This window comes from Trematomus bernacchii, unplaced genomic scaffold, assembly GCF_902827165.1.
Source record: "Trematomus bernacchii unplaced genomic scaffold, fTreBer1.1, whole genome shotgun sequence".
Lineage (NCBI taxonomy): Eukaryota > Metazoa > Chordata > Actinopteri > Perciformes > Nototheniidae > Trematomus > Trematomus bernacchii.
The window spans coordinates 4,657,330-4,684,085 of NW_022987662.1; the positions used below are offsets into that span (position 1 = coordinate 4,657,330).

At 40.3% G+C, this 26,756-nt stretch overlaps 2 protein-coding genes across 2 annotated transcripts in view; one reads left to right on the top strand and one right to left on the bottom strand.

The window, feature by feature from the left end:
- Positions 1–154: 154 nt before the first annotated feature.
- Positions 155–12,980, top strand: sytl3 (synaptotagmin-like 3). Its single transcript, XM_034135485.1, has 13 exons — positions 155–239; positions 3,724–3,988; positions 4,681–4,890; positions 6,243–6,310; positions 6,429–6,480; positions 6,597–6,669; positions 6,762–6,834; positions 8,536–8,657; positions 9,266–9,388; positions 10,124–10,296; positions 11,106–11,202; positions 11,292–11,462; positions 12,580–12,980. Exons 2-13 carry the CDS (start codon positions 3,864–3,866, stop codon positions 12,721–12,723), a joined length of 1,431 nt encoding a protein of 476 aa, XP_033991376.1. The 5' UTR covers positions 155–239; positions 3,724–3,863; the 3' UTR covers positions 12,724–12,980.
- Positions 12,981–15,296: 2,316 nt separating this feature from the next.
- The window catches only part of ezrb (ezrin b), a 33,450-nt gene continuing 21,990 nt past the window's right edge, over positions 15,297–26,756 (bottom strand). The window contains 8 exon segments of the mRNA XM_034135487.1: positions 15,297–16,721; positions 18,024–18,198; positions 18,200–18,279; positions 20,479–20,571; positions 22,101–22,261; positions 23,042–23,172; positions 24,857–25,020; positions 25,920–26,016. Of these exon segments, the coding sequence (XP_033991378.1) occupies positions 16,557–16,721; positions 18,024–18,198; positions 18,200–18,279; positions 20,479–20,571; positions 22,101–22,261; positions 23,042–23,172; positions 24,857–25,020; positions 25,920–26,016 (1,066 nt within the window). The 3' untranslated portion in view covers positions 15,297–16,556.

A 26,756-nucleotide genomic window follows, 5' to 3' on the forward strand; every position in this document is an offset into this window, starting at 1 on the left:
CGTTTTTTCTTCACCCATGACACCTTGAGATCAGGGCTGCAGAGAAACACTTTCTGCACACATGCATCACATCCGAAACAAAAAGTGAGATAAAACCACCCAGCCGTTTCTCTATTGCCAGTCTCAAGATTGCAAAAGTCTGATCTCACAAAGGAAGGAAACAGAGCTCTGTATGTTTCCCTCTGTGTATACCAAATCTGCCACTTCCTCAGGCTGACCACTCTGCAGCGAGACTGAAGGTAAGATGTTGCAGCTTTTTGCTCTGCAACGCTGTGACCCAGTTGTCATTTCAAAAACCTGAGTGTGCTTTCCTTTTGAGGTTGTACTTGTCAAAGTGATATCAAGATTCGAATTAGCAAAAAAAGAGCTGGTGTTGAGTATCTGTTTTGTAATCAAAGCTAACAATTGAGTAATCATAAAAGCAGAAATGACTGAAATGAAGTGATTGTTGCTTTTAGTTGTATACATGTCTGTGACTGCTCTATAAGTGGAGGTCTCCTGTTCTCTGTGCAGTGACGCAGTGTCTTGTCTCCTGGCTGCATGCTGTGTATTGATTATGCCTTCTTGAGTCACATGTTGACAAAGCCATATGTACAAATCTGCATTATGTGCAACGCTTTCCTCTTGCCCTTAAGCCTGATTTACATGTTGGAGTGCTGCATACAGTACATGTCTGTCAGCACATCAGTGAAAAGGAAATACATTTTGGTAACAAGTGCTTTTCCTTTTACCTTGTAACTATGCTTATTTTTAGCAACCAGGCACTTTCGTGACTGTGAAGAACTGGAGAAAAAATATTGAAACCAGTACATGGTTTTGTAAATACTTGTATGTCGACACCATGCCGCTTAAGTAGGTGTGAGATATTTTTGAGATATTTTTCATTAGGGTTTGTGTGACTTCTTCACGTTTTGGACCCTCAGTCACTGTCAGAGCTCATGGCGTGTGAGCGTGACCATGACAGACGTTTTTATTTGGAATCGGTTTGTGGTGATGAGTTTTAGTGCAGAGCTGCCAGAGCTGACTCGAGGTATGCAGCCGCTCACACAGGTCTTCCTGGAAGCTGCGCTCTTGTGGGAAACTGATCTGAGACCTCGTGACCGGTTCAGTATTTCTCACGGCATTCAGACTCCGTATTAGGGTCCCAGTGTAACCAGTCAGGTGTCCCTTCCTATCAGAGCTGTGGGCTGATGTGGGTTCCCACGCTCTCTTCTCGGATGTGAATTCAGACCACCAAACCACAGCCTGAATCATTATGGTTCTTTGCATAGTAGAGGCGAGTTCTGAAATGACTTGCATAGACATGATGATCATCATACTAAAAGCCTCCTGTCAAACTGTCAAAGTGAGAGCACTTGTTTCTACAAATGAGGAATCAAAATATAGTGGGGCATGGAGAAATGTCTGTTGCATCACAAACTTCCTCCAGAAGCCACAACATGCATTTAAGTTATTTTTTAACAAATAAGACATAGCCTACTGTGGTATTTTATCACAGTTAAAGGTGTTTGTTGATCTTGTTACCTGAGGACAGAGCCAGGGGGTGTAATAGACTGTATAAAGGCTGTAACTAACAATCATTTTCATTATCGATTAATCTGCCAATCATTCTCAAGATGAATAATTGAATACTCACAAATCAGTGAGCATGGAGAAATGTCTGTTGCATCACAAACCCACATTTTCTTTTAAATGTAAGTTCTTGTACGAATTGAACAAATAAGACTTAACGTGTTATTTTGCTAGCTTTCAAAGTGTTTTTTGATCTTGTTACCTTAATCAATACATAGGCAAGCTAGCTGTATCCCTCTGCTTCCATTCTTTATGCTAAGCTAAGCTAAGGCTGCAACGAATAATACATTTCATTATCAATTCACCTGTCGATTAGATGAATCCATTAACATTAACAAATTACAAGCATGGAGAAATGTTTGCTGCATCACAACCTTTCTCTAGCAGCACATTTCCCATCTTGCCTCATTTCTATTTACAAGATGAGAGAATCCCTGTGGCCGGTGCACGTCAGCAGAGGACAGATAGCAGCTGTGTGTCTCTGTGAGACGTGAGGCCTGATTACAGCCTACGCTGATGTTTTCTACAGCTTCCTGGCAGCTCTGGACAGTAACAAGCACAGGCTCTTATCTCCCAACACAGGCTGGCATCAGGCTATTACTCTCTACTCACCATGCTTCACTTGTCTACTAGAGCAAAGTGGTTATGTGCCAGATTGAAATGTCTTTCAATTAGACCCTCTTATGAGATGAATAAGAGCTGAAATAAATAATTTGACATGTGGCCGTTTATTCATTATTTTGTTAAGAGCTAGAGAATTGATACCATTTAGTTTTTTGTATACAAATACAGCCATGAGCTTAGCTTAGCATAACGACTGAAAACAAAAACGGTCTCTCTTGGACTGGTGTGCTACTTACTAGCTTGCTTGCTAGTCTGGGACATAAACTAACCCCAAAACAACATTTATTTTTAAAACTTCAGTTTTTCTAAAGATTATACAACCACACGCTAACATTGTTTAGTGAGATTTAAAGGTGCTATCCGATTTGTCTACCTTCAGACAAAGCCTTTGTGTTTGCTTCCAATCTTTATGCTAAGCTAAGCTAACAAGCTCTTCAACAGTTGAACATTTCCATTATAGATTTATCTGTCTGTCAATAGTGAAATATGTCCAGCCAAGAGGATGTCTTTTAATGTGATGTTTTGTCAGTCCAATACCCAAAGACTTAATATGATGAAAGCAGAGACATAGCACTAGATGGACTAGTGGATAAACTGATTAATAATAGCATCAAAGCTATCATTTGACCAATCCAACAATGTTAAGAAAGCACATGAGCCTATTTCCCAAAGTATCAAACTCTAAAATAAAGCATTTAAGTCTGAATTGACATTATACAAACAACTACCTCTAATATTTATTAACAACATGTCAAGCTTCAGGTCATGATTTATTGAAGTAAGATTGAAATAAGTCTACTGGTCTGCAAAAAAAAAAAAATCTAGTACACAGACGCACGTCAATCATCAATAATGCAAAGGTTGGCATTTGGTTTGTTTTGCAGCTCTGACATCAGTGAAGCCTCACTGCTCTTCCTGCACTTGAGGAAGCTTTTGGTTTGCCAGGAGACGGCTTTAATAGATACAAGATAGTATACTGACCTAATTATCATTGAGTTGGTGGTAATTGATTGATACTGTATAGCTTTGTAACTCAGTTCCAGTGCAAAGAAAAAGCAAGTAGACGGCATTGACCACAGACCAGAAGTAAATTCATGGAGGTGAAAATATGTATAGTGAAATGAAATGAAATGTACTGATCATGTGCAGTGGGGTGATGCTTTGTAATGCTGATAGGAAGGGAAGATGAAGACATGAGCTGTCTAAAACAATGTAGGATTTTGCTCAGATGTAATGTAGTCTGTTATTACATCAGATCCTGTGTGGTAGATGTTACCCTAGATTACTAACCCTCTGCGTCATCAGGTCGCAGACTTGTACCCAGTCACTTTTCATGAGACATTTTTTATTAAAATAGGGTTTTCCACAGTTAAATCATCCAAGTGGAAACAAACCCTCTGCTCAGGAGGTACAGATATATCTGGCTCTGACGTGGACGGGGACACTGTGGAGATGACAATCAGGAGAAGGGGCTTCTTACCGGAATGTACTAGAATAACCTTTACTCTCTCACTTTTACTCTTTCAGCTGTGGGGACTGAAGAGGAGGTCTGCGTTCAGTAAAGAGGGAGGGTTCAAGAGACGAAGAGAAGGAGGAGGAGGAGGAGACAGGAACAAAAAGAAGCCAGTGAAGCAGAGAGAGACAGAGAGAAGGGAGTAGTGATACAGATGATCACAGACTGCTGCTGTTTAAAGATGGATTTAACTTTTCTTCAAACTCTGGAGAGAGAAAGAGTCCTGGAGGTTCTTCGGAGAGACCAACAGCTGCGTACTATTGAAGAGGACAGGATAAGGTGAGTCATTTTGACTACTTTCATAATTACTACTGCATGGGAAATACTTCTTAATGATGCTGAAGGAGGCTGTACTATCATCTCTCATTAATCATTATGAGACCAGCAACAAACAGTCATAATGGAAATACGATTTTGTGGGTTTGTTGTGACAAGAAGCTTATAAAGAATTGATGTTTGTCATTCACATTTATGTTTACTGACAGAAGATAATTCTTCTTTGTCTAACAGCTTAAATACATACTGTATCTTCAAAATGAACAGTTGTATATAAATTACTCAATTGAATTCATTAATTATTGCAGGAAACGTTTTTCATATTAATCCATAGAGAACAAAGAATACAATTAAAATAAAGTCTTGATGAATTTATTTTAATAAGGGCCCAATTTAAAACAGCAAAACTACATCAACACATCAGTTTACAAACTAACCCTTACCCTGTCACCCAACCCATGAATTATATCCAGTCTTATGTTAAATACCTCCTAAACACATGTTATGATTTTTAATCCTTATTATTTAAGATAAACAGTTGTTAGCTGGTGAAAAATCATGTTAACCCCTTTTGTTGACTATCTTTCCTTTAACAATTCAAGGTAACACCAGTTGAGTATAAGTGATATGTAAATGGTCATTTTGTGGGTGGAGTATTCATTTAAAGTTTGTGTTTTCCTCCATCTTCATCTCAGGAGGATGAAACATGACCTCCAGGAGCTTCGGAGGAGAGGTGCGAAGAGTTTCTCCCGGCAGTACGGTGAGCGGACCTGCGCTCGCTGCCAGAGGCCTCTGGGAAAACTGTGGAACTCCGGAGCGGTGTGCCGCGGCTGCAGCCACCGCATCTGCAGCCGGTGCCGCGTGGGAACGGAGGACTGGAAGTGCACGGTCTGCCACGCCTACAGGTGCAGTACACATGCTTACTACAACTCTTAAAGCGGACCTATCATGCAAAATGCACTTTTTTATGTCTTTTCAATGTGTCCCCGGTGTGTCGGGGAACTCACAAAGTGTCAGAAGTCAGAAACAAAACCCTCTCTCTTTTCCTCCGTGCCCAAATCTCTAAAAACGGGGGTACAACGGAGCTGATCCAGATTTGCTGCCAATATGACGTAATATCGGAAATGTGGGCTGGCTTTACACCCACGGCCCTATCAGAAAGTTGCTATCAGAAACAATGCCTGACTGTCTTGGACATAATACGGTCTTTGTTTACATTAGCAAGCATCGCTAAAGGCCCTGACACACCAAGCAGTCACCAGAGAACTCGCCGACGCCGACTGTTGCGTCGCCGTGTTCTCCTGCGTCTTGGCCATGTGTCGCACTGGAACACACCGCAAAGACTTCAGACTTCAACATGTTGAATCGGCCATGCGTCGGCCATGAAAGGCCAAATAAGGCGTGTCACGGCCGACGGTGCGGGACACACCAAATTGAGTTTGGGCGACAGGGCACGCTTCGTCGTCTGACTAACGAAAACGGCCGATTTCGGCCTGGTGTGTCAGGGCCTTAACACTCAGAGCCAGCGTTTCCGCCAGGGGGGCGTCTTGCCGTCATTTGACGAAAAAAATATTAATAATTCGAGAGAAGATCGAGAGTTTTTATCGCTTGAAATAACGAAAAGGAAAAAGGACAAGGACATCCCTCTGTTGGAGGGGCAAAGGAGTCTGGTGGGATTCTTTTCGGAGTATTGAAGATCGTTTCCCCGACATCGGCGGTAACTGCTACAGGACAACACGGAACGTGCGTGATTTGAACGTGATGAGCGGTGCTAGTGGAGCACGCGCGTGAGCTGCGAGCACCAGAGCCTCGCAGCAACTGAGGCTCCGTGGTAAACTGTGGTAACATGAAGAGCCGTTTGGGAGCCGAAACAGCCGGCGCTTTAAGAGAGCAAGCACCCCCCCCCCCCCCCCCCCCGCGCTCTCGGGGTGGACGCCCTAACAGCCCTGGTCTGGCGGAAACACTGCTCAGAGAGAGTATGTGTAAGAAGCAGGATATAAAAAGGAACTCACCTTGTGGTAAACCGGCAAGAGAAAAAGCATTTGAGCTGCATACTGTTTCAGAAATAATCCTTGATGTGGTTTACCTTGTTTTTCTCCACATGTAGCAATTTTTTTTGGCTATAAAAACGTTTAAATCCCACTTTACAGCAACTGCTAATTTCCAAATAGACAGACATGGATGAGAGACTCTAGTACGTTAATAAGTACGTGTGAGTGCTAATAATGTGATTTTGTTTTGTTTTTATTCCTCACAGAGATGTCAAGTTCAGGTCTGGAGAGTGGTTCTTAGAGGAGAGGGCTAAGAAGTTTCCTTGCACCACAGGTGTGTTTACAATACTCATTCATATTTATAACCTGAATAAAATGCTCACATTTGTATTAAGTGTCACTGTCCTCTTTTGATAGTGTGTAAATGTTTCTCTTTTTGTCGATCCTGACAGACAAATATGAGATGGTTGGAGACAAACTATTAACGACCTACAATGTGTTCAGGTACGAGGAGTTTTAACATATGTGTTCTTGAACATTATATGATTATATATATTATATGAGAAACTTGAAAATAAAAGCCAAAGTAACATGTTTTTTTGTTCTGATATTTTTTACAGTCACATATCAGTCGTGCCTCCGACTCCTCCGCCCTACTTATTATCAGATTATGCGTTTCTGAGCAGACATGGGGTAAAACACTGACATATTTCCATCTTTATTCTACATTTATCAAGTGTACTGTATGGACTGAGTGCCAATTAACGATGTGTTTTGATCTGCAGGATTTAAAAAACTCAAAACCTTTTACCAAATCTGTGGAGGATCTGATGGATTCCTTCACCAGTCATATTAAAAGTAAGTTTATGCATCTTTGAAACACTTCCTCTCATCGGTATTTCCAGTGAGCATGGTGATAACTTTTCAGAATTGGTAGCATCACTTCCTCTGATGTGATTAAGATTGCATATTAATCTGATGAGCAATGATTACCACAAAGGAAGTGTGCCATAAATAATATGATGCAAAAACAATCCTGAGTTAATCAACTGCAACAGAAGTTGCATAAGATAAGGGTCACAGAAAGCAACGACATAATGTATTGCATTGTTAAAGGAGAGGTGTCATGGCCATTTCCACTGATCATAATTCCATTCTTGAGGTATACTAAAATAGATTTATACTGTGCATTTTTCCAAACTCACATTGGTTGCTCATACAGCATCTCTGTAAACTACTTGTATTCACTGAATTTCACTCTCTGCCTTTAACGGCTCGTTGTAGCTCCAATAGCTCCAGCCCCCACCCTCCCTGTGAGCCCAGTGTGCTCTGATTGGTCGGGACGTTGTGAATTGCGCTGAGCTCCGTGGAGGTGTTGTTTCCTTGTTTAGCATACATAGCGAAACACAGCCAAACTCATCCTGAGCACACACAAAGTCACATCCGAAGTAAAAACAATAAGTGTGGCTTGATATTGAGTAAGAAAAAGGTTGATAAACGCTGTGAGAATGGGTCTGCAGAGAGAATTTTGCTGCGATCCCAACAGTCTGTTATCAGCCTGCAGCCAGGGAGGAGAAATCAGCAGAGCTGCCTGTGTGTGAGGAAGTCCGTGGATTGGTCAATTTGGACCAATCAGCGGGGGCTTAACGTAACGGCTCCGCGGATGTAACGTAACGGCTCCACGGATTGGTCCATTTCGTTCTGGGTACGGCATGACATCATGCCGTACCCGGAAGAATCAAATGGACAATGACGTATCTCCAACGAGGCGTTTTGGGGAGGTATTTTCTGTGTTAGAGTTTTACTCGCTACAGGGTGTACTTTGAGGGTTTTGACTCTGCACACCGTTAACATGCATAAAAACCTTCATAACACACAAGGGGACGGGTAATAACCGGAAAAGCATGACACCTCTCCTTTAAAAGAAAAAAGCAGTTTGAAATGTGTGTCTGGCTTTAAATAGTTTTAGTTTTTCTCTGCAAGTTAACATTTATTCAGTTATTTCCTGAGATTTGAAGAGTCTAACTCAGAGGTGTCCAAACTACGGCCCGGGGGCCAAATGCGGCACGCGGACCATTTTGAATTGGCCCTCAGCAAATTAAAAAAGTATAATGAAATATGGCCCACAAATCAAACTTGTGCTTGTCTTATATTGTACTTCTTAAATATAAATTAAAAAATATTTTACACAGTAGTATTCATGTGTTAATAAGACCACTTTTCAAATAAATGCAGTCAATTAAACGTGGAAACATTTTCTAACATATCTTAGTTGATAAGAAAAAAGCCCAATGACTTATTTACATAACAAGCTTGAAATATACCCTTCCTATTTCTCATTATTATAATCAATCTGAGGCTTCTGTTTTAAGGGATGAGCTGCCAACACTCACAAGCATCATTTACCTACATTTGATTGATTTTGCTAACTTATAACTGAACTTATGAGGCAATATACCTCTAGTGAGTGACCCAGCCCTTCATATATTTTTTTCTGTATGTGCCCCTCGGTGAAAAAAGTGTGGACACCATGGTCTAACTTCTTGTTTCTCAATGCAGAGATTTCCACATCTCAGAACGATGTGCGAGGAGATCTGCTGAGTGTGGACAACGACCGGAGAGGCTCCAAATTGAGCACCCAGAAGAGCCTCTCTGAAACTGACATCGGCAAATCTAGCAGGGTACGTGAGCTGCAACAAATCCACATGTTCAGCTTTAGTGCCTTAAAATGCCAGTACACCTATACTGGCTTTTTGGGGTTTTCCCTTTTCCTGTAGTGTGTTGTATAGGTTTTTGTGCATGTAAATGGTCTGCAAAGTTTTATTCCACACGCTATAAGAATGTTAAACACCTGAACCTTTGAAAGGACATACATAACATTAATCTGTTTGCAACTAACATATATCATATATATCAATATTTCAATTACTGTATAGACTATTCTGCACAGTTTCTATCATATTCTATTTTACTTTATTTACTTGTACTATTTTATCTGTTGTATTGTGTTAACTTGAAACTTGAAACAAATGCTAAAATCCCAAAGTTCATTCCAGAGGCCTGAAACGCCTCGATCTGACTTTTTGTTTACTGCTGTTACACGGTGTCATCACTATGTAACACTCGGACTCCAATTGGCTATCAAATGTACAAAATGATTTGGATCAGTATATAGGCCTACTTAAAGTACCAAAAGTGAAAGTCAACTCAATTTCAGAATCATCTTATCTTGCTAAGAAGGAATAACTGTTATTAAATACTAAATAAATATCCCTGCTTCTTTCTCCAGCTCTTTAAAGGCCCCAGTCTTCCAAACCTGTTCAAGAAAAGCAAAGACAGCGACCAGGAGGGCTCGTCCACCGGGGCGGAGGAAGAAACTTCCTGTGGTTCTGAGTACTCCGGAGGAAAGAGAGTAAGTAGAAACTGATAATCAGAGCAAAAAAATCTCCCAGTGACATCCTGTGACGTTCGAAATATCACACACTTATGATTCATACTCTTCAGCCCTCTAGCTCATATAAAAAATACTCTTATTTGCCTGTACTCTACTCATGCTAATGGCCATCAGTTAGTACAACTAGACATATCTTATATATTTTGTTGAGTTGGTCATTTACATAGTCCAAAATGTTTCTTTAAATGATTTAAACCTGGATAAATCTGTCATTATTTTCTGTAATCTTCATGCCATGTATTCCCTTTGAGCATGTGTCTGCTTTGTAGTTGTTTACCAGAAGCAGAATAACGATTACAAAGAAAGAAAAAAGAAGTAATTCCCACATATTGATTGCCTTGTTTCATTAAACGGGTTGCTGTTTCCTGAAGCCAGAAGCTGTCAGAAATTAAATGTTTTAACTGAACAAAGTGGACATTTTATCAGATTAACAAGTTGAGCAAACACAAATGCCAACTCCACTCACAGCCCCTCCTGGACGTTCATTTTCAGTCAAGCTACCAAGCTAAGCAACCAGAAAACACAGATTTTTTAACATGAAACTGCTATTGTATCATGAAGTCCGGAGACCCCCAGTGGCAGAATACTACATGTTGTGTATTTAAATGTTCTCAGTGGCAGAATACTACATGTTGTGTATTTAAATGTTCTCAGTGGCAGAATACTACATGTTGTGTATTTGAATGTTCTCAGGGCAGCAGCTGCAGCATCCTCAGCATAGACTGCGGCCTGTTGGAGAGCGTCAGCATGGACGGAGAGCTGGAGCTGGCTCTGTCCTACAGCAGCGACTCCTCCTGTCTGGAGATCACCGTCGGGTCCTGCAGAAATCTCTCCCACGGAGACGCCAAGAAGAAGAAGTGCCACCCGTAAGGATAATAAATATCACTCTCACTACAAAAAACTTGAAATCTTGCCATGTATATTTGTCTAATATCTAGTCAGAATATGTCTTTACACCTGATATACAGGGCCGTCTTTGGCCAACATGAGGCCCCACGCAAAGTTATATGATGAGGCCCTCTGTTTCGCAAGCGTCGCCGCATAAGCGCATAAGTGCGCTCAGTTGAGGCTCCCTCCGCAAGATGAGGCCCCCTCCGCAAGGTGAGGCCCCCTCCGCAAGGTGAGGCCTCACAGAGTCTGCATGATCGGCCTGTAGGGAGGGACGGCCCTGCTGATATAAGTCACATTAACTTCAGAAGTTAACACTGCAGTGAGATATCGGGTCTTGTTTTTAGACAATGCATCATCTTGTTAAGTCAAAAAATCTTATTTTGAGTTATATCTCAGATGAAACACATTCTGTTTTTACATATTTATTTGAAGATCACCAACTAATATCAGAAAACAGAAAACTTTTGAGCATTTGCGGCTTATATTTTAACACAACATTTCCTGATTCTGGTCAAATATAGTTCAATTTTTTTCGACCAGCTAATTACAAGATCTGATTTATCTAAATATCCCTTCTTATTTCAAGAAATCTTACCAAGCTAATTTGCACTTGTTCTATTGGCAGATCTTTGTACTTATTTCAAGTGAAAATGTTTTCAATATTGTTTAACTTGTTTTTGGAGCAACATTTTGTCCAGTGCTCTGAATGCTTGTTCATGTTTAGGTCTTATTTCATATCGGGTTATCCATCAAATACTCAGCATCTTGATATGTATTTGTGTAGGTACGTCAAACTCTGCATGCTGCCAGGAAAGAGCGGCAAAATGAAGACGACAGTCAAGAAAAGCACGACGAATCCGGTTTATAATGAAGTATTCAAGGTACAAACATGATTTTACCTCAGTTGTCTGGACAATAAATGTGCCACTTCTCTCAAATTAAACAAAGTTCTTGGTCTGGTGTTTGACAGTTTCCCATAGAGCGCCACCTGCTGCTTGGAAAGAGACTGCAGGCCTCTGTGTGGCATTCAGGGACCCTGAGAAGGAAAGTGTTTCTCGGCGAGGCCCTCTTCCCGCTGGATGGCTGGAGGTTTGAGGACAAGACTTCCCAGAGCTTCAACTGGTACCCACTTTGTCACAAGGTAAAACTGAAAGGCTATGTGTTCAATATTAAATATGTGTTCCATCCACAAATGCTAGTTGTTCACACTTTGTAAGGTTATAATCTTACAAGAGATATTGATCTAACAATATAGCTTTAGATTTGGTTTTGGTAAGTTAATTTTATTACAATTTGGACTGAGACAGGGCAGAAGTTTCCCCATGTTTCCAATTGTTATGCTAAGCTAAGCTAATTGACTGTTGGCTGTAGCATACAGTAGTTCTGAGGCGCTGTTTACACGGGAACGAAACGGGTTGTATCTGCTACTTTTCTCTTTCGTATAGCCCGTTCGTTCACACGAGGCCGTAACAGAACCACGGAAACGGACCCCTCAAACGATAACGGGTCCCAAGGTGGATAGATCTGCGGACGGAACGCTCTGGGGCGCCAAACGGCTCCGTGTGTACGTCCTATATGATAATTTCCTGATAACGATGAAGCCATAGCCCCGCCTCTCCCCACCTCTGCTGCTCACTGCTGTAGCATGGTCAGTAGCTACTGTCAGTAGCATGGTCAGTAGCTACTGCTACTGCTACTGACCATGCTACAGATGTTAGTGCAAAATCTACAGCTCCTCTACCACAACCATCAGCAACAAGTGGACATGGAGAACTACATGAACTACATGTTGCTAAATCCACGCGGAGAATAAACAGAAGGGCAACCAGGCAACCATGGCAACCATGCTCGGGGGTCTTCTTCGCTGCTTTTGGTGTATTTTGCGGCGGAAGTACAGCGCCACTTACAGGCCCGGCATATGTACTACAGCGTCTCGAGCGGGTCGAGCGGTCTCGTGTGAAGGGACACGTTTATTGAGCCGTATCCGTGTGAACGGAAGACTTTTTTGATATCGAACTCGGTTTGTTTGCGTTCCCGTGTAAATGGGGCCTCATACAGACATGACAGTAACATCTCATCAGGCTCTCAAAGTAGTTTTATATAAAAAAAGTTATTTATCAAATATTTGGTTTTCCATTTGAACTCAATAATTTTAAACATTTATGAATAATGCAGTTCTTCATCACATATTCTGGGATTGTTTTGTTTTTGAGGCTGCATGTGAGTTTATTCCCTCTCCTTCTTGTGTTTCTGCGCAGGCTTCAGAGGGAGGCCCTGTGGAGCGACACGGAGGAGAAGTGCTGCTCAGAGTCAAGTTCTCCTCCCCCGAGCAGAGGGAGGTCATGCAGCTCAGCTCCTTCAAGAGTCTGCAGGAGAAAGACACACGTCGGCAGATAATATAACATGTGATCATAGTTTAATAACAACAAATATCGACTTGATTAAAGCCTTAAATCTTGAAAAAGGATGATATTGCAGTTGTCCGTTTTGCACAAAAGTTGTTTAACTTCCTTTTTTGTTAATTTATTAATTAATTTATTGTTCTTTTTTTTATTTCGTCCCTTACTTTCTGAAACCACAGAACGCATTGTACATCTTTTTGTAATGTTTGTGATATTGGGCTTAATAAATTAACTTGATTAAAGCTGACTTGATTTAACACCAGCAACGTCATTTTTTATTTTAATGTCATGAACTATTTTATATTGTGTATTAATATTATATTAGAATATTTAATTATCATACACCTATTTATATAAATAAAGGAATTTTCTGTCATGAATTCTACAGCTAATAATACATATTTACTAATAAATAAAATAAGTATACTGTAGTTTCTGATATGATTACATGACTTATAACATCCCAAATCATGCAGTAGATTATAATGTGTTTTCTGATGTAGTAGTTATCATGTGATTTCATTTATTAAATTCAACAATTCAATACTCCCACACGTTTTACAAAGAAAAATAGAGAAAACAATTAAGAACACATTTTAAGCATTACTTTACAGTACATTAATGAAGAAGTACTTACGTAAAAGTAACAATACTGCCCTGCAAAAACAATAACTCTGTTACAAGTAAAAGTCCTACATTCAAAATGACAAGTAAAACAGCAAAAGTACTTAAGTAAGTAAGTATTGAAGTAAAAGTAACTTCTGGGTTTGGAGCTATAACGGAATATAATTACTGATTACCGTACATTTTGACTACTTCCTAAACTTTGGAATAGTTTATTCTAAAGATCCATTGTAGAGTATCAGATTTTATAAAGTGATTTGTCTTTTCGTCATCTGAAAAACAACTCCAGCTTTCAGATACATGCAGAGAAGACAAAGGTATAACGCAGGATACAAATGTAACACTTGTTTGTTTGTAGAATGATTTAGTTTAAGGGGAATAAAAGGCCCAGGTTCCATCACTAGAGGTCAGAAGAGCGTCTCCTTCAGACTCCATGACTTCCTGCAGACTGAGTTTTAACTCTGCGCCACATGGCCATGATCTAACTGTCCTTATCAGAGGTGCCTAACACCTTCCCTTTTATGCAAACACAGAGCAGAACACATGCGTCAGAGTGTAAACACACCTCATTGTGGCCTTGCATGTCTCTTTGTGCGTGTGTGTGTCAGTGTCCGTAGGCCTTTGAGGTGTGTTGTGTGTGTTCTGGTGTGTGTGTTTATGAATGCATCAAAGAGTGCAAGTGTATAATAAGCGTGAGGGTGTGTTTGTATAGATATGTGTTTGTGTGTGTGTCTGACGGGTGAGACCAGGAAGGAAAACTATTGTTAAATGCCATTCATATTCCAAGAAACTATGGTGTGAACCCTTCTAAGGATTGTTTGTGTTTGTTTATTGTCTGTAAACATGTATTAAAGGAATAATTCAACCTTTTGGGAAATATAATGATTCAACCCGACAGTGAGCAGTTAGCGTGATATCCATCTTATTATCTGGTTCTTGTCAAGTGTTCCCCAGAAGATCAAAATGTTCATTTAAATATGATAAAAGGCACAATATTAACAACAGTGGTGTTAAAGTGTGCTAGAAGCTTCTTTGCAGCATTAAAGGCATCGTTCAAATTCAATTTCCTCCTGAAAGTGATGTTCAGCTAAACATCGATGCAATGAAATCACTGGAAATTAAACTGATCTGATTTTCCTAAACTAAACTAAACCCTCTCTTCACAGGAAGTGGTTTGACTCTCTCCCTCTGGACAATGAAGCCTTTCTTGTCTGGGTCTGTGTAAAAGACATTCTCTGGTTTCATTTGAAGAAGAAGAAGAAGAAGAAGAGGAAGAAGAAGAGCAGCGATGATGTCACCGGGCTGGAATTCTCTGTAAACCCGGTCTGCTCTGGGTCACCATGGCAACAGTTGTTAGGACGCCAAACAGGTTGAGTGATGTCACCGTCCCTGTCACTCGGCAACGTCAGGCAGGCAAACATGATGTCATTCAGAAACACACTCGGCACTATAACATGGTCACAGTGCGTTATTACTGTAAGAGAGTCACCATGGCAACAGTTAACGAGCGCTGTGCCTTCCTTAATTGGCATTTAGCCCTCATAACTTTGAGAGTTTGTTGTATTGTACGCCAGTTTAGTATTTTAAAGGGCTTAAAATAGCATGCCAATATAAAATGCTATAACAATTTTGTTTTTTAAAAGCCGTAGTGAAGTTTGTCATTCAAATTAGAAAAAAGGTCATAGTATTGTACATGCTCAAAAAAGTAGTTCAAATACAATTTTATTTATGAAAAGTCATAATACAGTATGTGATAACATGTGTAGAAGTTATAGTATGTAAACAAAAAGTCATAATATAGTTTCTAAAAAAAACAAGTCATACTGTAGTATAGTATGTCGAAACATTTCACATTATAGTATGTCTAAAATAATTCTCTTCATAAGTTCATGTGTGTGTGCATAAAGACAGGGATGTTTTGGTCAAAAAGTGTACAAACAAAGAAACGCTGATGTGTAATCATAGATTTTTCTTTATTGCCAATATGTTGAACACCTCATTATAAAATCCTGTTCATATACAAAGGAGTGTTTTCTTACAGTAGAGGCTACTGTGGTCCAGAGAGAGAGATGTTCACCGTCTGTCCATAGTGACCTGCGAAATGAAAACTCTTTGTAACGTTCACCTCAACCCTCATTAGGTTTAACACTAAAATAACTAACATTTGTGTGACTGAGCACCTTGGCTACGAAGTGAGGGCCGACAGTCTGTCACTGACCCTCCAGAGGGACGGCCAGAGAAGGCCACATCGGGGGGGGAAGAGCACAACACATGCTCGTCTCTCACTCAACAGCAACATGACGCAGAACAGAGAAATAAAATATATCAAACCTAAAGTGTCCCAGTCCACGCAGCGCTGCGAGGATACAGACATTCCTCTGCATGCTGCGAAGTGCACGGCAACAAACAAATCAAAAGTACCTCGATAGATAGCATTGTCCTTTACTGATTTAAATGGCATGCAGCTGGATATTTCCTACAGTAAAAAATAATAATAACTTACAGTTAAATCTCTTTAATTTAGTGATCTGAAGGAAAACGTATGGAACATAAGACTATTTTGGTCAATATATAAAACATAAATGTTTTCATTGTCATTAGTAGATAGCAAAAATATACAAACCAAGATGAAATACCCTTTTTAATGTCCCATATACAGTATAAATATCAAGCTAGGGATGATTTTAAACTACTGTATAGCAATATTAAACATAAATGGAAGTGTTCAAATATAAAGGAAAATAAAAACAACCATTTTCCTGCTTATACTTTCCCCCTTTCTGAGTGGTCGCTTTCAACGACAAACTGTCCTTTTCTTCCAACACGACAAACATGAAAAAGAAGCGAGGCTTTGATTACATATCATATGTGCACATCATGAAATAATAAGAAATTTGGCTAGTCCCACTACTTCATCACACCGCTGGATTAAAACAATAATGATTTGGTCTGAAGTCGAACCAATTACACACAATCAAATACAAGGTCTGAGACACTAAGAGGAGGAAAGGATTTGGCACTAAGTTTTCTTCTGAGGATTTGCAAAGCTCTGCACACTCCCAACAGGAGTGTGTCTCTCTGTTTATACTGCTCCAGGTTAGTCAGCGACTGGTGTGTGTGTTATACATGAGCGTGTTTGTGTGTGTGTGTGTGTCCACGTGCCGAGACGTAGGGACCAATCAGAAAGGGCGAGGGGCCGAGGGATCTTTCTATAAGGCCTCGAACTCGTCGATCCTCTGCTTGGTGTTGCCCGACCGGATCTGTCTCAGCGTCTTGTATTTGTCTCGGCCGGCCCGGACGTTCTCGCTGTGAAGAAGGTCGTTCGTGGTGTTCTTGGACTCGTCACGCGCCTGAGCGAGCTCTGAGGTCAGGGCCTGGGGGGAGAGGGGGGAGGAGGGGTGAGAAACAAATCCAACAACTTACAATATTCAACCACTGATGTGCAATCTATTACTGTAACAATGATCTGTAAATATATCATTTTACTACTCAACCAGTCTTCATTCTATAATGTTGCACTTATTTGATTTATAAATACTGCTGCTACTTACAGTACTTATCTACCTGAATGTGTACTTCTGTAAATTGTAAATATTTTAACTATATAATGTGGATGCCTTTGTCTAAGACGGTTTTATTTTTGTAATGTATACTTTGCTGTAACAATGTAATCCCCCCCCTCACCGGGTTGAATAAAGGAATTTTGATTTAGATTATTCTGTAAGAGGTAAATGTACTCATAGTGTTGTACTTAAGAACTACTTATACTTCATTTTATCCGTTTTATGCTACTTTAAACTCCTACTGCACTTTGGATGTTGAACTTCTATCTCCACTAAATTTGTCTGACTGCTTTAGTAACTTTAAAGATTTGGATGATTAGCTACAATTACATATAAATCAATAATAAATATATAATTATGGTTTGAGATATCCAGCAGCAGTATATAAAGTAATTAAAAGTAGCTCGTTCAAGTACTTTTACTCTTGGTACTTACAATATTTTGATGTCAATACTTTTGTACATTTACTCAACTAAGATTTCTCAATTCAGGATTTGTAAAAGCTCATTTTGACAATTTAATAATTTGTTCTTTGACTGCTCAGGTAATGCCTACTTCCTGTATCACTGACACTCAGTACTCTATAGTAAGGAATTACTCCTGGACACTTTGATTGTTGAAGATATATAATCCTTTTGCGTCATCACGTTGTTATTACAGGAAGTCGTGCACGTGCAAATGCAACAGCAATTCACAATTCACTGGAAGATACTTTTTTATTCTGAAATCTATAAAAAAAAAAGCTGTCAGAAATAATTTCACTGTATTAGTTTGTTTTGAATGAGTATTTGTTGTTTGTGTTTCTTGTCAGTTGTTTGTTACTGTGGATTTACTAATAACTCAATGATGTTCTGTGCACGGTGTTGTGTCTATATGTGTTTACACTGACTCACCGATGTTGTTGGGACTTTTTATTGTGTACTATTTATATCAGTCTGTATCTCTTCCTTTCCCTTGTAGTTTTTTCACTCCCTATGTTCTTGGTTTAGCTACAATTCTACATTGCATCATCTTAATACCAAATTACAAAAATAAAGAAACAGTTGTCAGATAACATGAAATAAATACAATAACGCCTCTGCCTCTTAAGAGCTATTGACAGCGTTTGTTTACCTTCAGCTGTTTCTGCACGCGCTCGTTCTTCTCTGCCTCCGTCAGGCGGTCCTCCTCGTAGCGGTGGTCGCTGATGCCGTCGTTCTGCAGGTCGGCGCTGTTCGTGCTGACGTTCTCCTCGCTGACGTTCTCCTCGCTGTCGCTGTTGTAGTCCATGTTATCGAACATGGGGGGGGGAGGCGGCGGGGGGGGGCGCCGTCATCACCATGTGCAGCTCCTCCCGGGTCTTTATCAGGTCGTCCTGCGCCTCCTGGGCCTGAGAGGAGAAGCAATAAAACACACAGAGAGAGAGAGAGAGAGAGTCAGTTTAAACTCTTTGTGGATGGAACAATCCTTTGTTTTCAAGTTTCAAATTCAACTAATTTAAAGTCAACAGTCGAATAGAAACTGCCTCCCTGGCCCAATTACGTTTTTAAAATTTTTTTTTTTATATAAGATAAGGTAAGATGGAGCTTCATTGTTTGTTTGTTCACCATGTAAAGCGGCCTTGGGTTCCTTGAAAGGCGCTATAAAAATGTCCTCTATTATTATTATTATTGATCCCCGTAGGGAAATCCAGGTGTTAGAGCAGCAACAGAATAAAACAGGAACACAGATAGTACACATGGGATGATAAGAATACAAATAAAATGGCACATAATAATAATAAACATGAAGTAATAGTATGAATAGAATATATTATATTTATAATTTGGTTTGGATTTAAGATCACAAGCATTCAGGTTCAGGTTTTTTTATTTGTACCCGTAGGTAGATTTTGTTTGCAGAGAAAAAGACAAGGGATCCATCCTGACACTAAGAACAAACACACACAACTCTAATAAAAGGACTAGTAAAAAGTACACCAAGTATACCATGCTCAACCAAATCTCAAAATATTTCAGAAATATTTCAAGAAGGAAAACACTACTACTAAAATTCATAATTAAATAAATACAAATAGGCATCTGTGTGACACTCCTATGATGTGTGAATTTGTGCAATAGCTGCTGGGATAAAACAGTTTTCATACCGCTTCGTTCTACTCCTTGAGACGACTAACCGGCCAGAAGGAAGAAGCTTGAATTCTGAGTGCAGAGGGTGGGAGTCATGCATTACTCTTTAACTAAATGAACCACAACTGCCTCGTTTCTTGAAAAGTTTTGTCAGTATAGAGAATGTATAATCGCAGAGAAAGAGTCTAAACCAGGAGTCACCAACTTTTTTTAGGAAGAGAGCTACTTTCAAAAAATAAAACAAGTACTTGTTTTTTGCAGTGTATATATTTAGCACATTTTAACATTATTATAAGCTTACCTTTAACCTTTGTGTGCTGTTTGGGTCTGTGGGACCGTTTTCAGTGTTTACTAAAAGAACATGTATTCAATTTAATTATTTTAACCTGCTTTATTTGGGGGTGGACCTCACATCCTCTAGGGGAAGATTTTTTTTTAAATGTTGAAGTGAAATGCATCCATCTGGAGCACTTTGAGCACAAAATGAATTTATGGAAACAGCTCTCAACACTCAGATGAAAGGGAGCTGTATACTTTTCAATAATCCAAAAACCTTTAGAATATGATCACAACCAATAACAAATCATTTAGACTTGTTTATTCTTATCTTATCTTACCTAGTTAGAATTCTATCTTTTCATTTATGCTTATTTTACTAATCACTCTCCTTTTAAACTGTTTTTTGTTTTTTTTACTGTCCTATACACATTGGAATGATTTCTTACTTTATCTATATTAAATAGATAAAGGTGTGCTCTCTCTCTCTGTGTCTCGCTCGCTCGCATATTTGTAAAGTGGGGGGACACAAACGGGATTTCAAAAAGTGGAGGACATGTCCCCCCCTGTCCCCAGTGGAAATTACGCCATGCGTGTGTGTGCGTCAAGTGCAATACATATGCAAGTTGCAACACACAGAGTAAAACTCTATTCCTCATGTGCAGTATAGGCTGGCATGACTAGGCTGTTCAATGGGGCTGATGTGTTGTGTAGATTCTGCCAGAAGGAAAATCACGGTCACACTCCTTATGAAGTGGTGAGGTGCCACATTGCTTTTCTTCCCGACTGCAACGCTGGTCCCGCAAATCAAGCAAGAACGTGATTGGTCGATATTCATTGTGGGGGGAGGAGGGGTGTTATATAGAGTTGTAGTAAGTAGATAAAGTTCGCTATTATTTAAGTTTCGTTTATGCATAGGGTAGATCCTTTTAATTACATTTCCTTTTTTGTTTTGTGTATTTTATACATTTTGGATTTGCTTGGCGAGCTATTTTTAGAACATGCCCGACGGTCGACTCACGTTGCCCCTGCGGCGACTAAGTGCCCGCGGGCACCGTGTTGGCTACCCCTGGTCTAAACTAATTGAATTGAAGTCCTTTTAGGTCTAACATACTGTAACTGCCTGCTGTAAATGACAGGAATGTCTGAATGAGCCTCAGTGTGCTCTCAGGTAAAGCTCTCACCCTGAGCTGCCAGGAGTTGGCCTCCTCCTCTTTGCGCCTCTTGGCATCCTCCAGCAGGCTGATCTTAGCCGTGTGCTCTGCCAGCTCTGAAGCCTGGGAAGAAAACAACAAGAGAAAGACTTATTAAAGAGTCCAGGTTTAATACATGTAGCTGGATCATGGAATAAAACATTTATTTAATCAGGTGGTCCCATTGAGAGAACAGAGTGCAGCAAAAATAATAAACAAAGCTGTACTTGAAGACACAGAAGGAACACAACTGACACACTAAAAGTAGGTCAAGGTTTGAATACTTGAGTTTCTGAACACTAGTTTATTCATGTTATTCAAAAGCATTCTGAGTTTCAGTCCTATCAAAACGAAGCCTGAGCGTCCTGATGAAATGTGACCAGTCTGTGGTACATTCCTCCGGACCCCCGAACAATGTGAGCAGCTCGTCTTTCACCAGCCTCACTAACCGGAGGCTCAGTATTAAACGGGACACCTGCTTCGGTTGTAAAGTCACTGAACCGACTCTCCGGCCGTGAAACTGTTGATTTAAAAAAGGTGTTCAGCCTTCAGTGAAAACACGGGGAACAAAGTGAACTATTAATGCATTCTGTGCTTTGATTCAACAGCTACAGATTGCCTTCTCAGTGGCATTCAGTGCACGGACACTAAATCCTTTGCAGAAGCTTCTTAATAAGGTTTAAGTATAAAGGTCTCGCAGCAGCAGGTGTCTGTGTGATTGTGGGAAAAGGAACCACAGCTTTACTGTCCGGACTGTTAAAGTGAGAGGGAGCAGCACGGTCCTGTGGGTGGTCTGCAGAGAGGGTTGGGGGGGGGGGGGGGGTGAGAAGTCTGCAGTAATGGGGTGTGGTCCAGCTGGACGCTACAAAGTTGTTTTGTCTGAAGCTACTGTAGCCAGGCACTGCTGAATACTCCACCCTGCTATGTGCCTGGTACAGAGGTGGACAAAGTCTCCGCTGAATGTGGAGAGAAAAGACTTTGATTTGTCTCATCTCGCAAACATGCAGCCAAACCTTTTTTGTTGTTGTCCAGTGCGGCTCAAAACACTTTTAATCTTGGTGGCATTTGCCAATTTACTGACACAATGACTTGGTTTGGGAGCATGAATGAGGTAGTTTCAAAGCAAACATGCAATAGAGGTGTGAGGACAAAAACCACCAGATTCAGAGACAGTTTCATCCCACAGGCAATAAGACTGTTAAACACCTGAACTGTTGTAACATCCATAACATTCATCTGCTACTTAGTAATTATTTATCTAATATATCATTCCAATAGCTTGCATATAGACTCTTATTTCACTACTTTTAAACTATTTTTCTTTTTGTATTTACTTTTTAATAATTACTTGCACTATATTTTTCTGTTTTTCTGTATTATTGTGTTGCACTGTTGGAGAAGCCTGTGACCTAAGATTTTCATCGACATAACTACTCTGTAGCTATGTTCGTATGACAAATAAAGAACCTTGATGTCAGATGAAACAGATGCTAGTTAACCCGAGTGTCTCTTTTGTATATCCGTTGTTCTACAAACTATACAAATAACCATAGAGAATTGGAAAGCTGGTTGAAGGTTAATAAAGAGTTGCTCGGTGTGAGTGCAGCACTGACCAGCTGCTCCTGGCTCTTCAGCTGGTCCTCAGCGTGGCGGGCCAGCTCCTCTTTGGCCAGCAGGGCGGCCTGGCGCTCGGCCTCCAGACGGGCCGCATCCTCCTCGGCTCTCCTCCGCTCCTGCTCCAGGATCATGGCTCTCTGCATCTGTTCCTGCATGTCTACGATACAGAAAGGTAAGCAGCATTAATACAAAACGAGCCCATACAAAGACAGATTGCTGACAAGTTCAATCAGAACCAGTTTGACCTTTTGAAGGACAAAGCTGGCATTTTTCAATATCTTTCAATATGAATTTGCTCATTGCCTTCTACTTTAAAAAGAGGCTAAGTGATTTCCTATAGCATCTGAGTACTGCATGTTTTAGCACACTTGTATAATTGCAGTTGATAATTAATACACATTAATGCCTATAAAGAGTAGCATAGCGGATAGACACTCAGTCTAATAAGATGTAGTTATCACTGGGCACCCAGACTCTTTCCCATGACTGTGTCAACTTGTGTTTTTCCAGCTGTGAAACCACAGTCAGCTGGAATTTGAAGTATTTAAAAACAAACACTTCAAATAATCTGGAACTACTTTACGAGCTGTTAAAGTGTTAATCATTACTAATGAGGAAACCCCGGAGTCACTTTAGAGACTGTCACAAAAATAAACAGGTGTCTGGTTTGGACACTAAACAAAGTCAAATCAAAAACACACAAAGAAAAAAACTAACCAGAATGCTTCATACTGTAAACACAGATCACATCAGTGCTTGAGTCAATAACAGATGCTTCACTGTTTCCGCTTACACTCGTCACAAACGTTGTTGATAAAACAAATAACCTGCTTACATAACCTCACGTTTCCCTCCCCCCACCTCACACACATGCTAACTATGTACACACACACTCAATGCCTCACAAAAGGGTTAAGTGATATCGAAGCCGCCTCACCTTTCTCTGCCTTCTTGGTCTTCTCCTCAAACTGGTACAGCCTCATCATCAGTTCCTGCTTCTCTCGCTCCATCTGCTCCTTCTCCTTCTCGATGGCCTCCCTCTTCTTCTTCTCGTTATCCAGCTGGGCCCTGCAGATAACACACAGCCGCCGTGAGCTGACATGCTGGACGCAGAGTATAACGGCTGACAAACGACAGGGTCTGCCCCCCCCCCACCCCCACATAAGCCCCAGATTCACAGCGTGATTGCACAAGCGGCTCCATCACTGCTACATCAGGCATGGTCACATACAGTAAATGCAACGTGTAAATAGTATTCTCTCTCAGTTTGACCGTGTGGGGCCGTTTAACTGCTTCAATACGATCCTGTGAATGGTGGAGTGGAAACAGCTGCTAGAGAGCTGAAGGATGTCAGTGTAGTCATCAGTAACAGGAATTATTTAATGGTTTTACATTAGGGCTGCGACTAGCAATTCTTATAACAAAAAGATTATTTGACTCATTGTTTAGTAGTCCATAACATTTCTGAAAATAGAGAGAAATACCTGCCAAAATCCCCTTAGGCCCAATTTAAAATCTCAAACAGATTGATTAAAAAAATTAACAAAACCAAAACCAGGAAGTAATCCCATTTGAGAAAAAACTTTCAAGGAATATTTGGCATTTTTGCTTAAATTATTACTACTATTTACTATCATAATGGTAGCAGCAATGTTTTCAGCTGAGGAGAAAAGATGCATATTCTTTCATTTGAAAATGTTAACTAAGATAATTAAGAGTGTTTTTTTGCCAATAAACGACTTTAGATGATAAGTGGATTATCAAACTTTTTTCATTTAAGCATCAAAGCCTATTCAGAAGTAAAAAGTAGAGCTGCAGCAAGTTACTGATTAATCATTCACTCTTCAATTAGCATTGTATTTACATTGATATCTACAGTGGATTTAAAAATGTAAAGGTTTGAACGTATATGAAAAACTTCAACGGGTTAATAATTTTTGTAGGAGAGCTAGATTGTCCTTTTAGTTCTTCAGCTTTGTTGTTAATTATTGCATAACTTTTGCTGCAGCAACAACCTGAGATCTCCCTCAGGGGTTAATTATGATTACATTGGACACCTTAAGGGACTTGTAACAAACCATCTAGAAACAGTTTTAGGACACCAGCCCAGAGTGTGTGTGCGTGTGTGCGTGTGTGTGTGTGTGTGGATCCTAACTGTCTGCTGGGGATGTAATGGTCCACACGCTGGTATTTACTGTGTTGTCTGCTCCGTGTTACATCACTGTGTTTGAACAGCTGTACGAGGCAGACAGTGAGCAGAGACTGCATTCACTTTCACTTCAGCCAATTCAAGCTGATTTCCCATACTTGAGAAGGAATGCTGCTTTATGGCCCAGTGAATGGAGGTCTCAATTTACAGAAGTGCATGGATTGAAAGTGTCTGGGAGAATGACATCTGCAAGACGTGGGATCATCTCATGGTTTTGCAACTCACGGGTATGTTTAAAATGTTTGCACTCAAATCCTCAACAATCCTTGACAAGTCATACTGCCCTCTTATGTACTAAGTAATATATAATATGAATAAAGTGTCCTTTTTGACCCCCGGGTTTTGCATATGGCAACATGTCAGTTTGTTTTGTATTGACTATGTAAGAGTCCACACTTTTCAAACTACCTGCCACTCGTAAAGCTGGTTCAGAAAGAGGTTAAACTACCACTTTCAAGTAATTTGTTACGCAAAAGATGACAAACATTTGCAAGTCCCAGCTTCTCAAATGTTCTCTCTACACGTGTCGGGGCGTTTGCGTACTTCTCCATCTGTTTGTGCTGCTTCTCCTCTCGGGCCTGGGCCTTCATCTGCTGCACCTCGATGGTGTCGGGCTTGCGGCGGCGCATGTACAGCTCATGGTTCCCCATGCACAGCTGCAGGATGCGCTTGTTAATGCGCAGCCTCGGTGCGTAGAACACAAAGTCCTGACATTTAGAGAAGAAGAAGAAGCAGACGGGAGAGGGAGATCAAAAGTTAAACAGCTGCCTGATGAAAGACTGAAGTAGAAACTCTGAGAAGTTTAGGGAAATGTTAAAACAGATTCCTGCTACTAACAGTAAAGACTGCTTCACTTATTAAGGGACTGAGCTACACAGATAAGGTATAGACTTTAGTGTGTTGGGGTCCATCACTAATAGCATTGCCTGTAAGTAGCAGTGGCTTTTCTGTATGCTAGATCACACTGAAGATATGTCTAACGTCTCTCGCTACAGAGACACACGATGCTTCAGGTAAAACAGGCTTAAAGGTGGGGTAGGTAAGTTTGAGAAACCGGCTCGAGATACACTTTTTGTTATATTCCATGGAATGCTCTTAACATCCCGATAGCAATGAATATTTGAAGTGCTTTGACAAAAAATCCATAAAAAAATGTCATCTGTGGAAGCCGTAGTACTGTAAAAAGCACGACCAATCATTTTAACCGGCCCGGCTAAAATAACTGGATGGCCTACCTGCCTGTCAGCCTTCCATCTGTGCACAAACTTATCTCGTGCCCTCATTGGTCATGTGCGCGTTCGTGTGTGTTGGAGGAGGGGCTCTATAAGGAAGTGGCAGATTTTCTCCGATTGTGTATTTTCAAATTCTAGCGATCTTGAGCCGGTTTCTCAAACGTACCTACCCCACCTTTAAGTAGAAGCAAATACAGCAAAGTAATAGGCTCTAAAAGCTTGATTATATCTAAAGAGAAACAAGAACTTTTAACTTGGAGAAGATGGTAAAGGAGAAGAGAGATTTTAAAAGAAGGATTTTGGGATTAGAAATGTCAGCATGCTTGAGAACTTCGGTCGGCTGATGCTGTACTCACTGGAGATTTTTTACTCACTGGAGATTTTTTATCGATGGGTTTGATGATGAACTTCTTATCGTTGAAGGAAATGTTCCTGATCTCACTCCAGGGGAAGCCAATCTTTGGGGTCAATCTGAGGAAGAGAGCACATGAACACAAACGTTTAACTCTCATACTATACTAAGGGCAAACAGAGGGTTTATTTATTGATTGTGATTCTAAAAAGAGACAAAATATACATATATTCATTTTAAAAAGGCCAAAAGCTTTGGTATCTTTACAGACCAATGTTAGACCAAATTAAAAACAATCTGATCCAAAGCCATGTATTTATGCTTTGGCTTTTTATCTCTGGACTTTTATTCTTCAATAAAAATAGAAAAAAAGTCAAATATTCTCTGGTTTTCGCTTTCCAAATGAGGATTGTCTTCTCTGTCATATAAATCAGCTAATTTAATATCTTTGGGTTTTGCACAATCAAAACAATGCCCAGATTAATTAATAATGATATTGATTACATTTTGCAGCCCTATTTATTACAGTAACACGGATAGTTCAAGTGTAATGTAGACATAACCAGACACAAAGTAAATCCTTTATTTTGATCAATGCAGCATACTGTCATTTTAAAATAAATCTCTCGCTTGATTTCTGAATCCACAGTTTGAGTACGAGCGATGAATCTGGGGTGTGGCTCTCTCTCTATTGTGCCAGACAAAGTGAACAGCTGCCAATCTCGTTCAGTTCAACACAGAGTCGCACTGTAAATCCAGAAAGGTGTTGTAATCCAGAAAGGATCGCAGCGAAACTCAGCTGTGAAACCACACCGCCTGAACAGGAATTTCTCTCAATTACTGACCTGACACAAACAAT

Bases quoted from the DNA above. Each gene is read 5' to 3' on its own strand.
- sytl3 (XM_034135485.1), top strand. From the start codon at position 3,864: ATGATCACAGACTGCTGCTGTTTAAAGATGGATTTAACTTTTCTTCAA. The intron at 4,891-6,242 runs GTGCAGTACACA...TATTCCTCACAG, and splicing joins ACGGTCTGCCACGCCTACAG to AGATGTCAAGTTCAGGTCTG. The intron at 10,297-11,105 runs GTAAGGATAATA...GTATTTGTGTAG, and splicing joins AAGAAGAAGAAGTGCCACCC to GTACGTCAAACTCTGCATGC.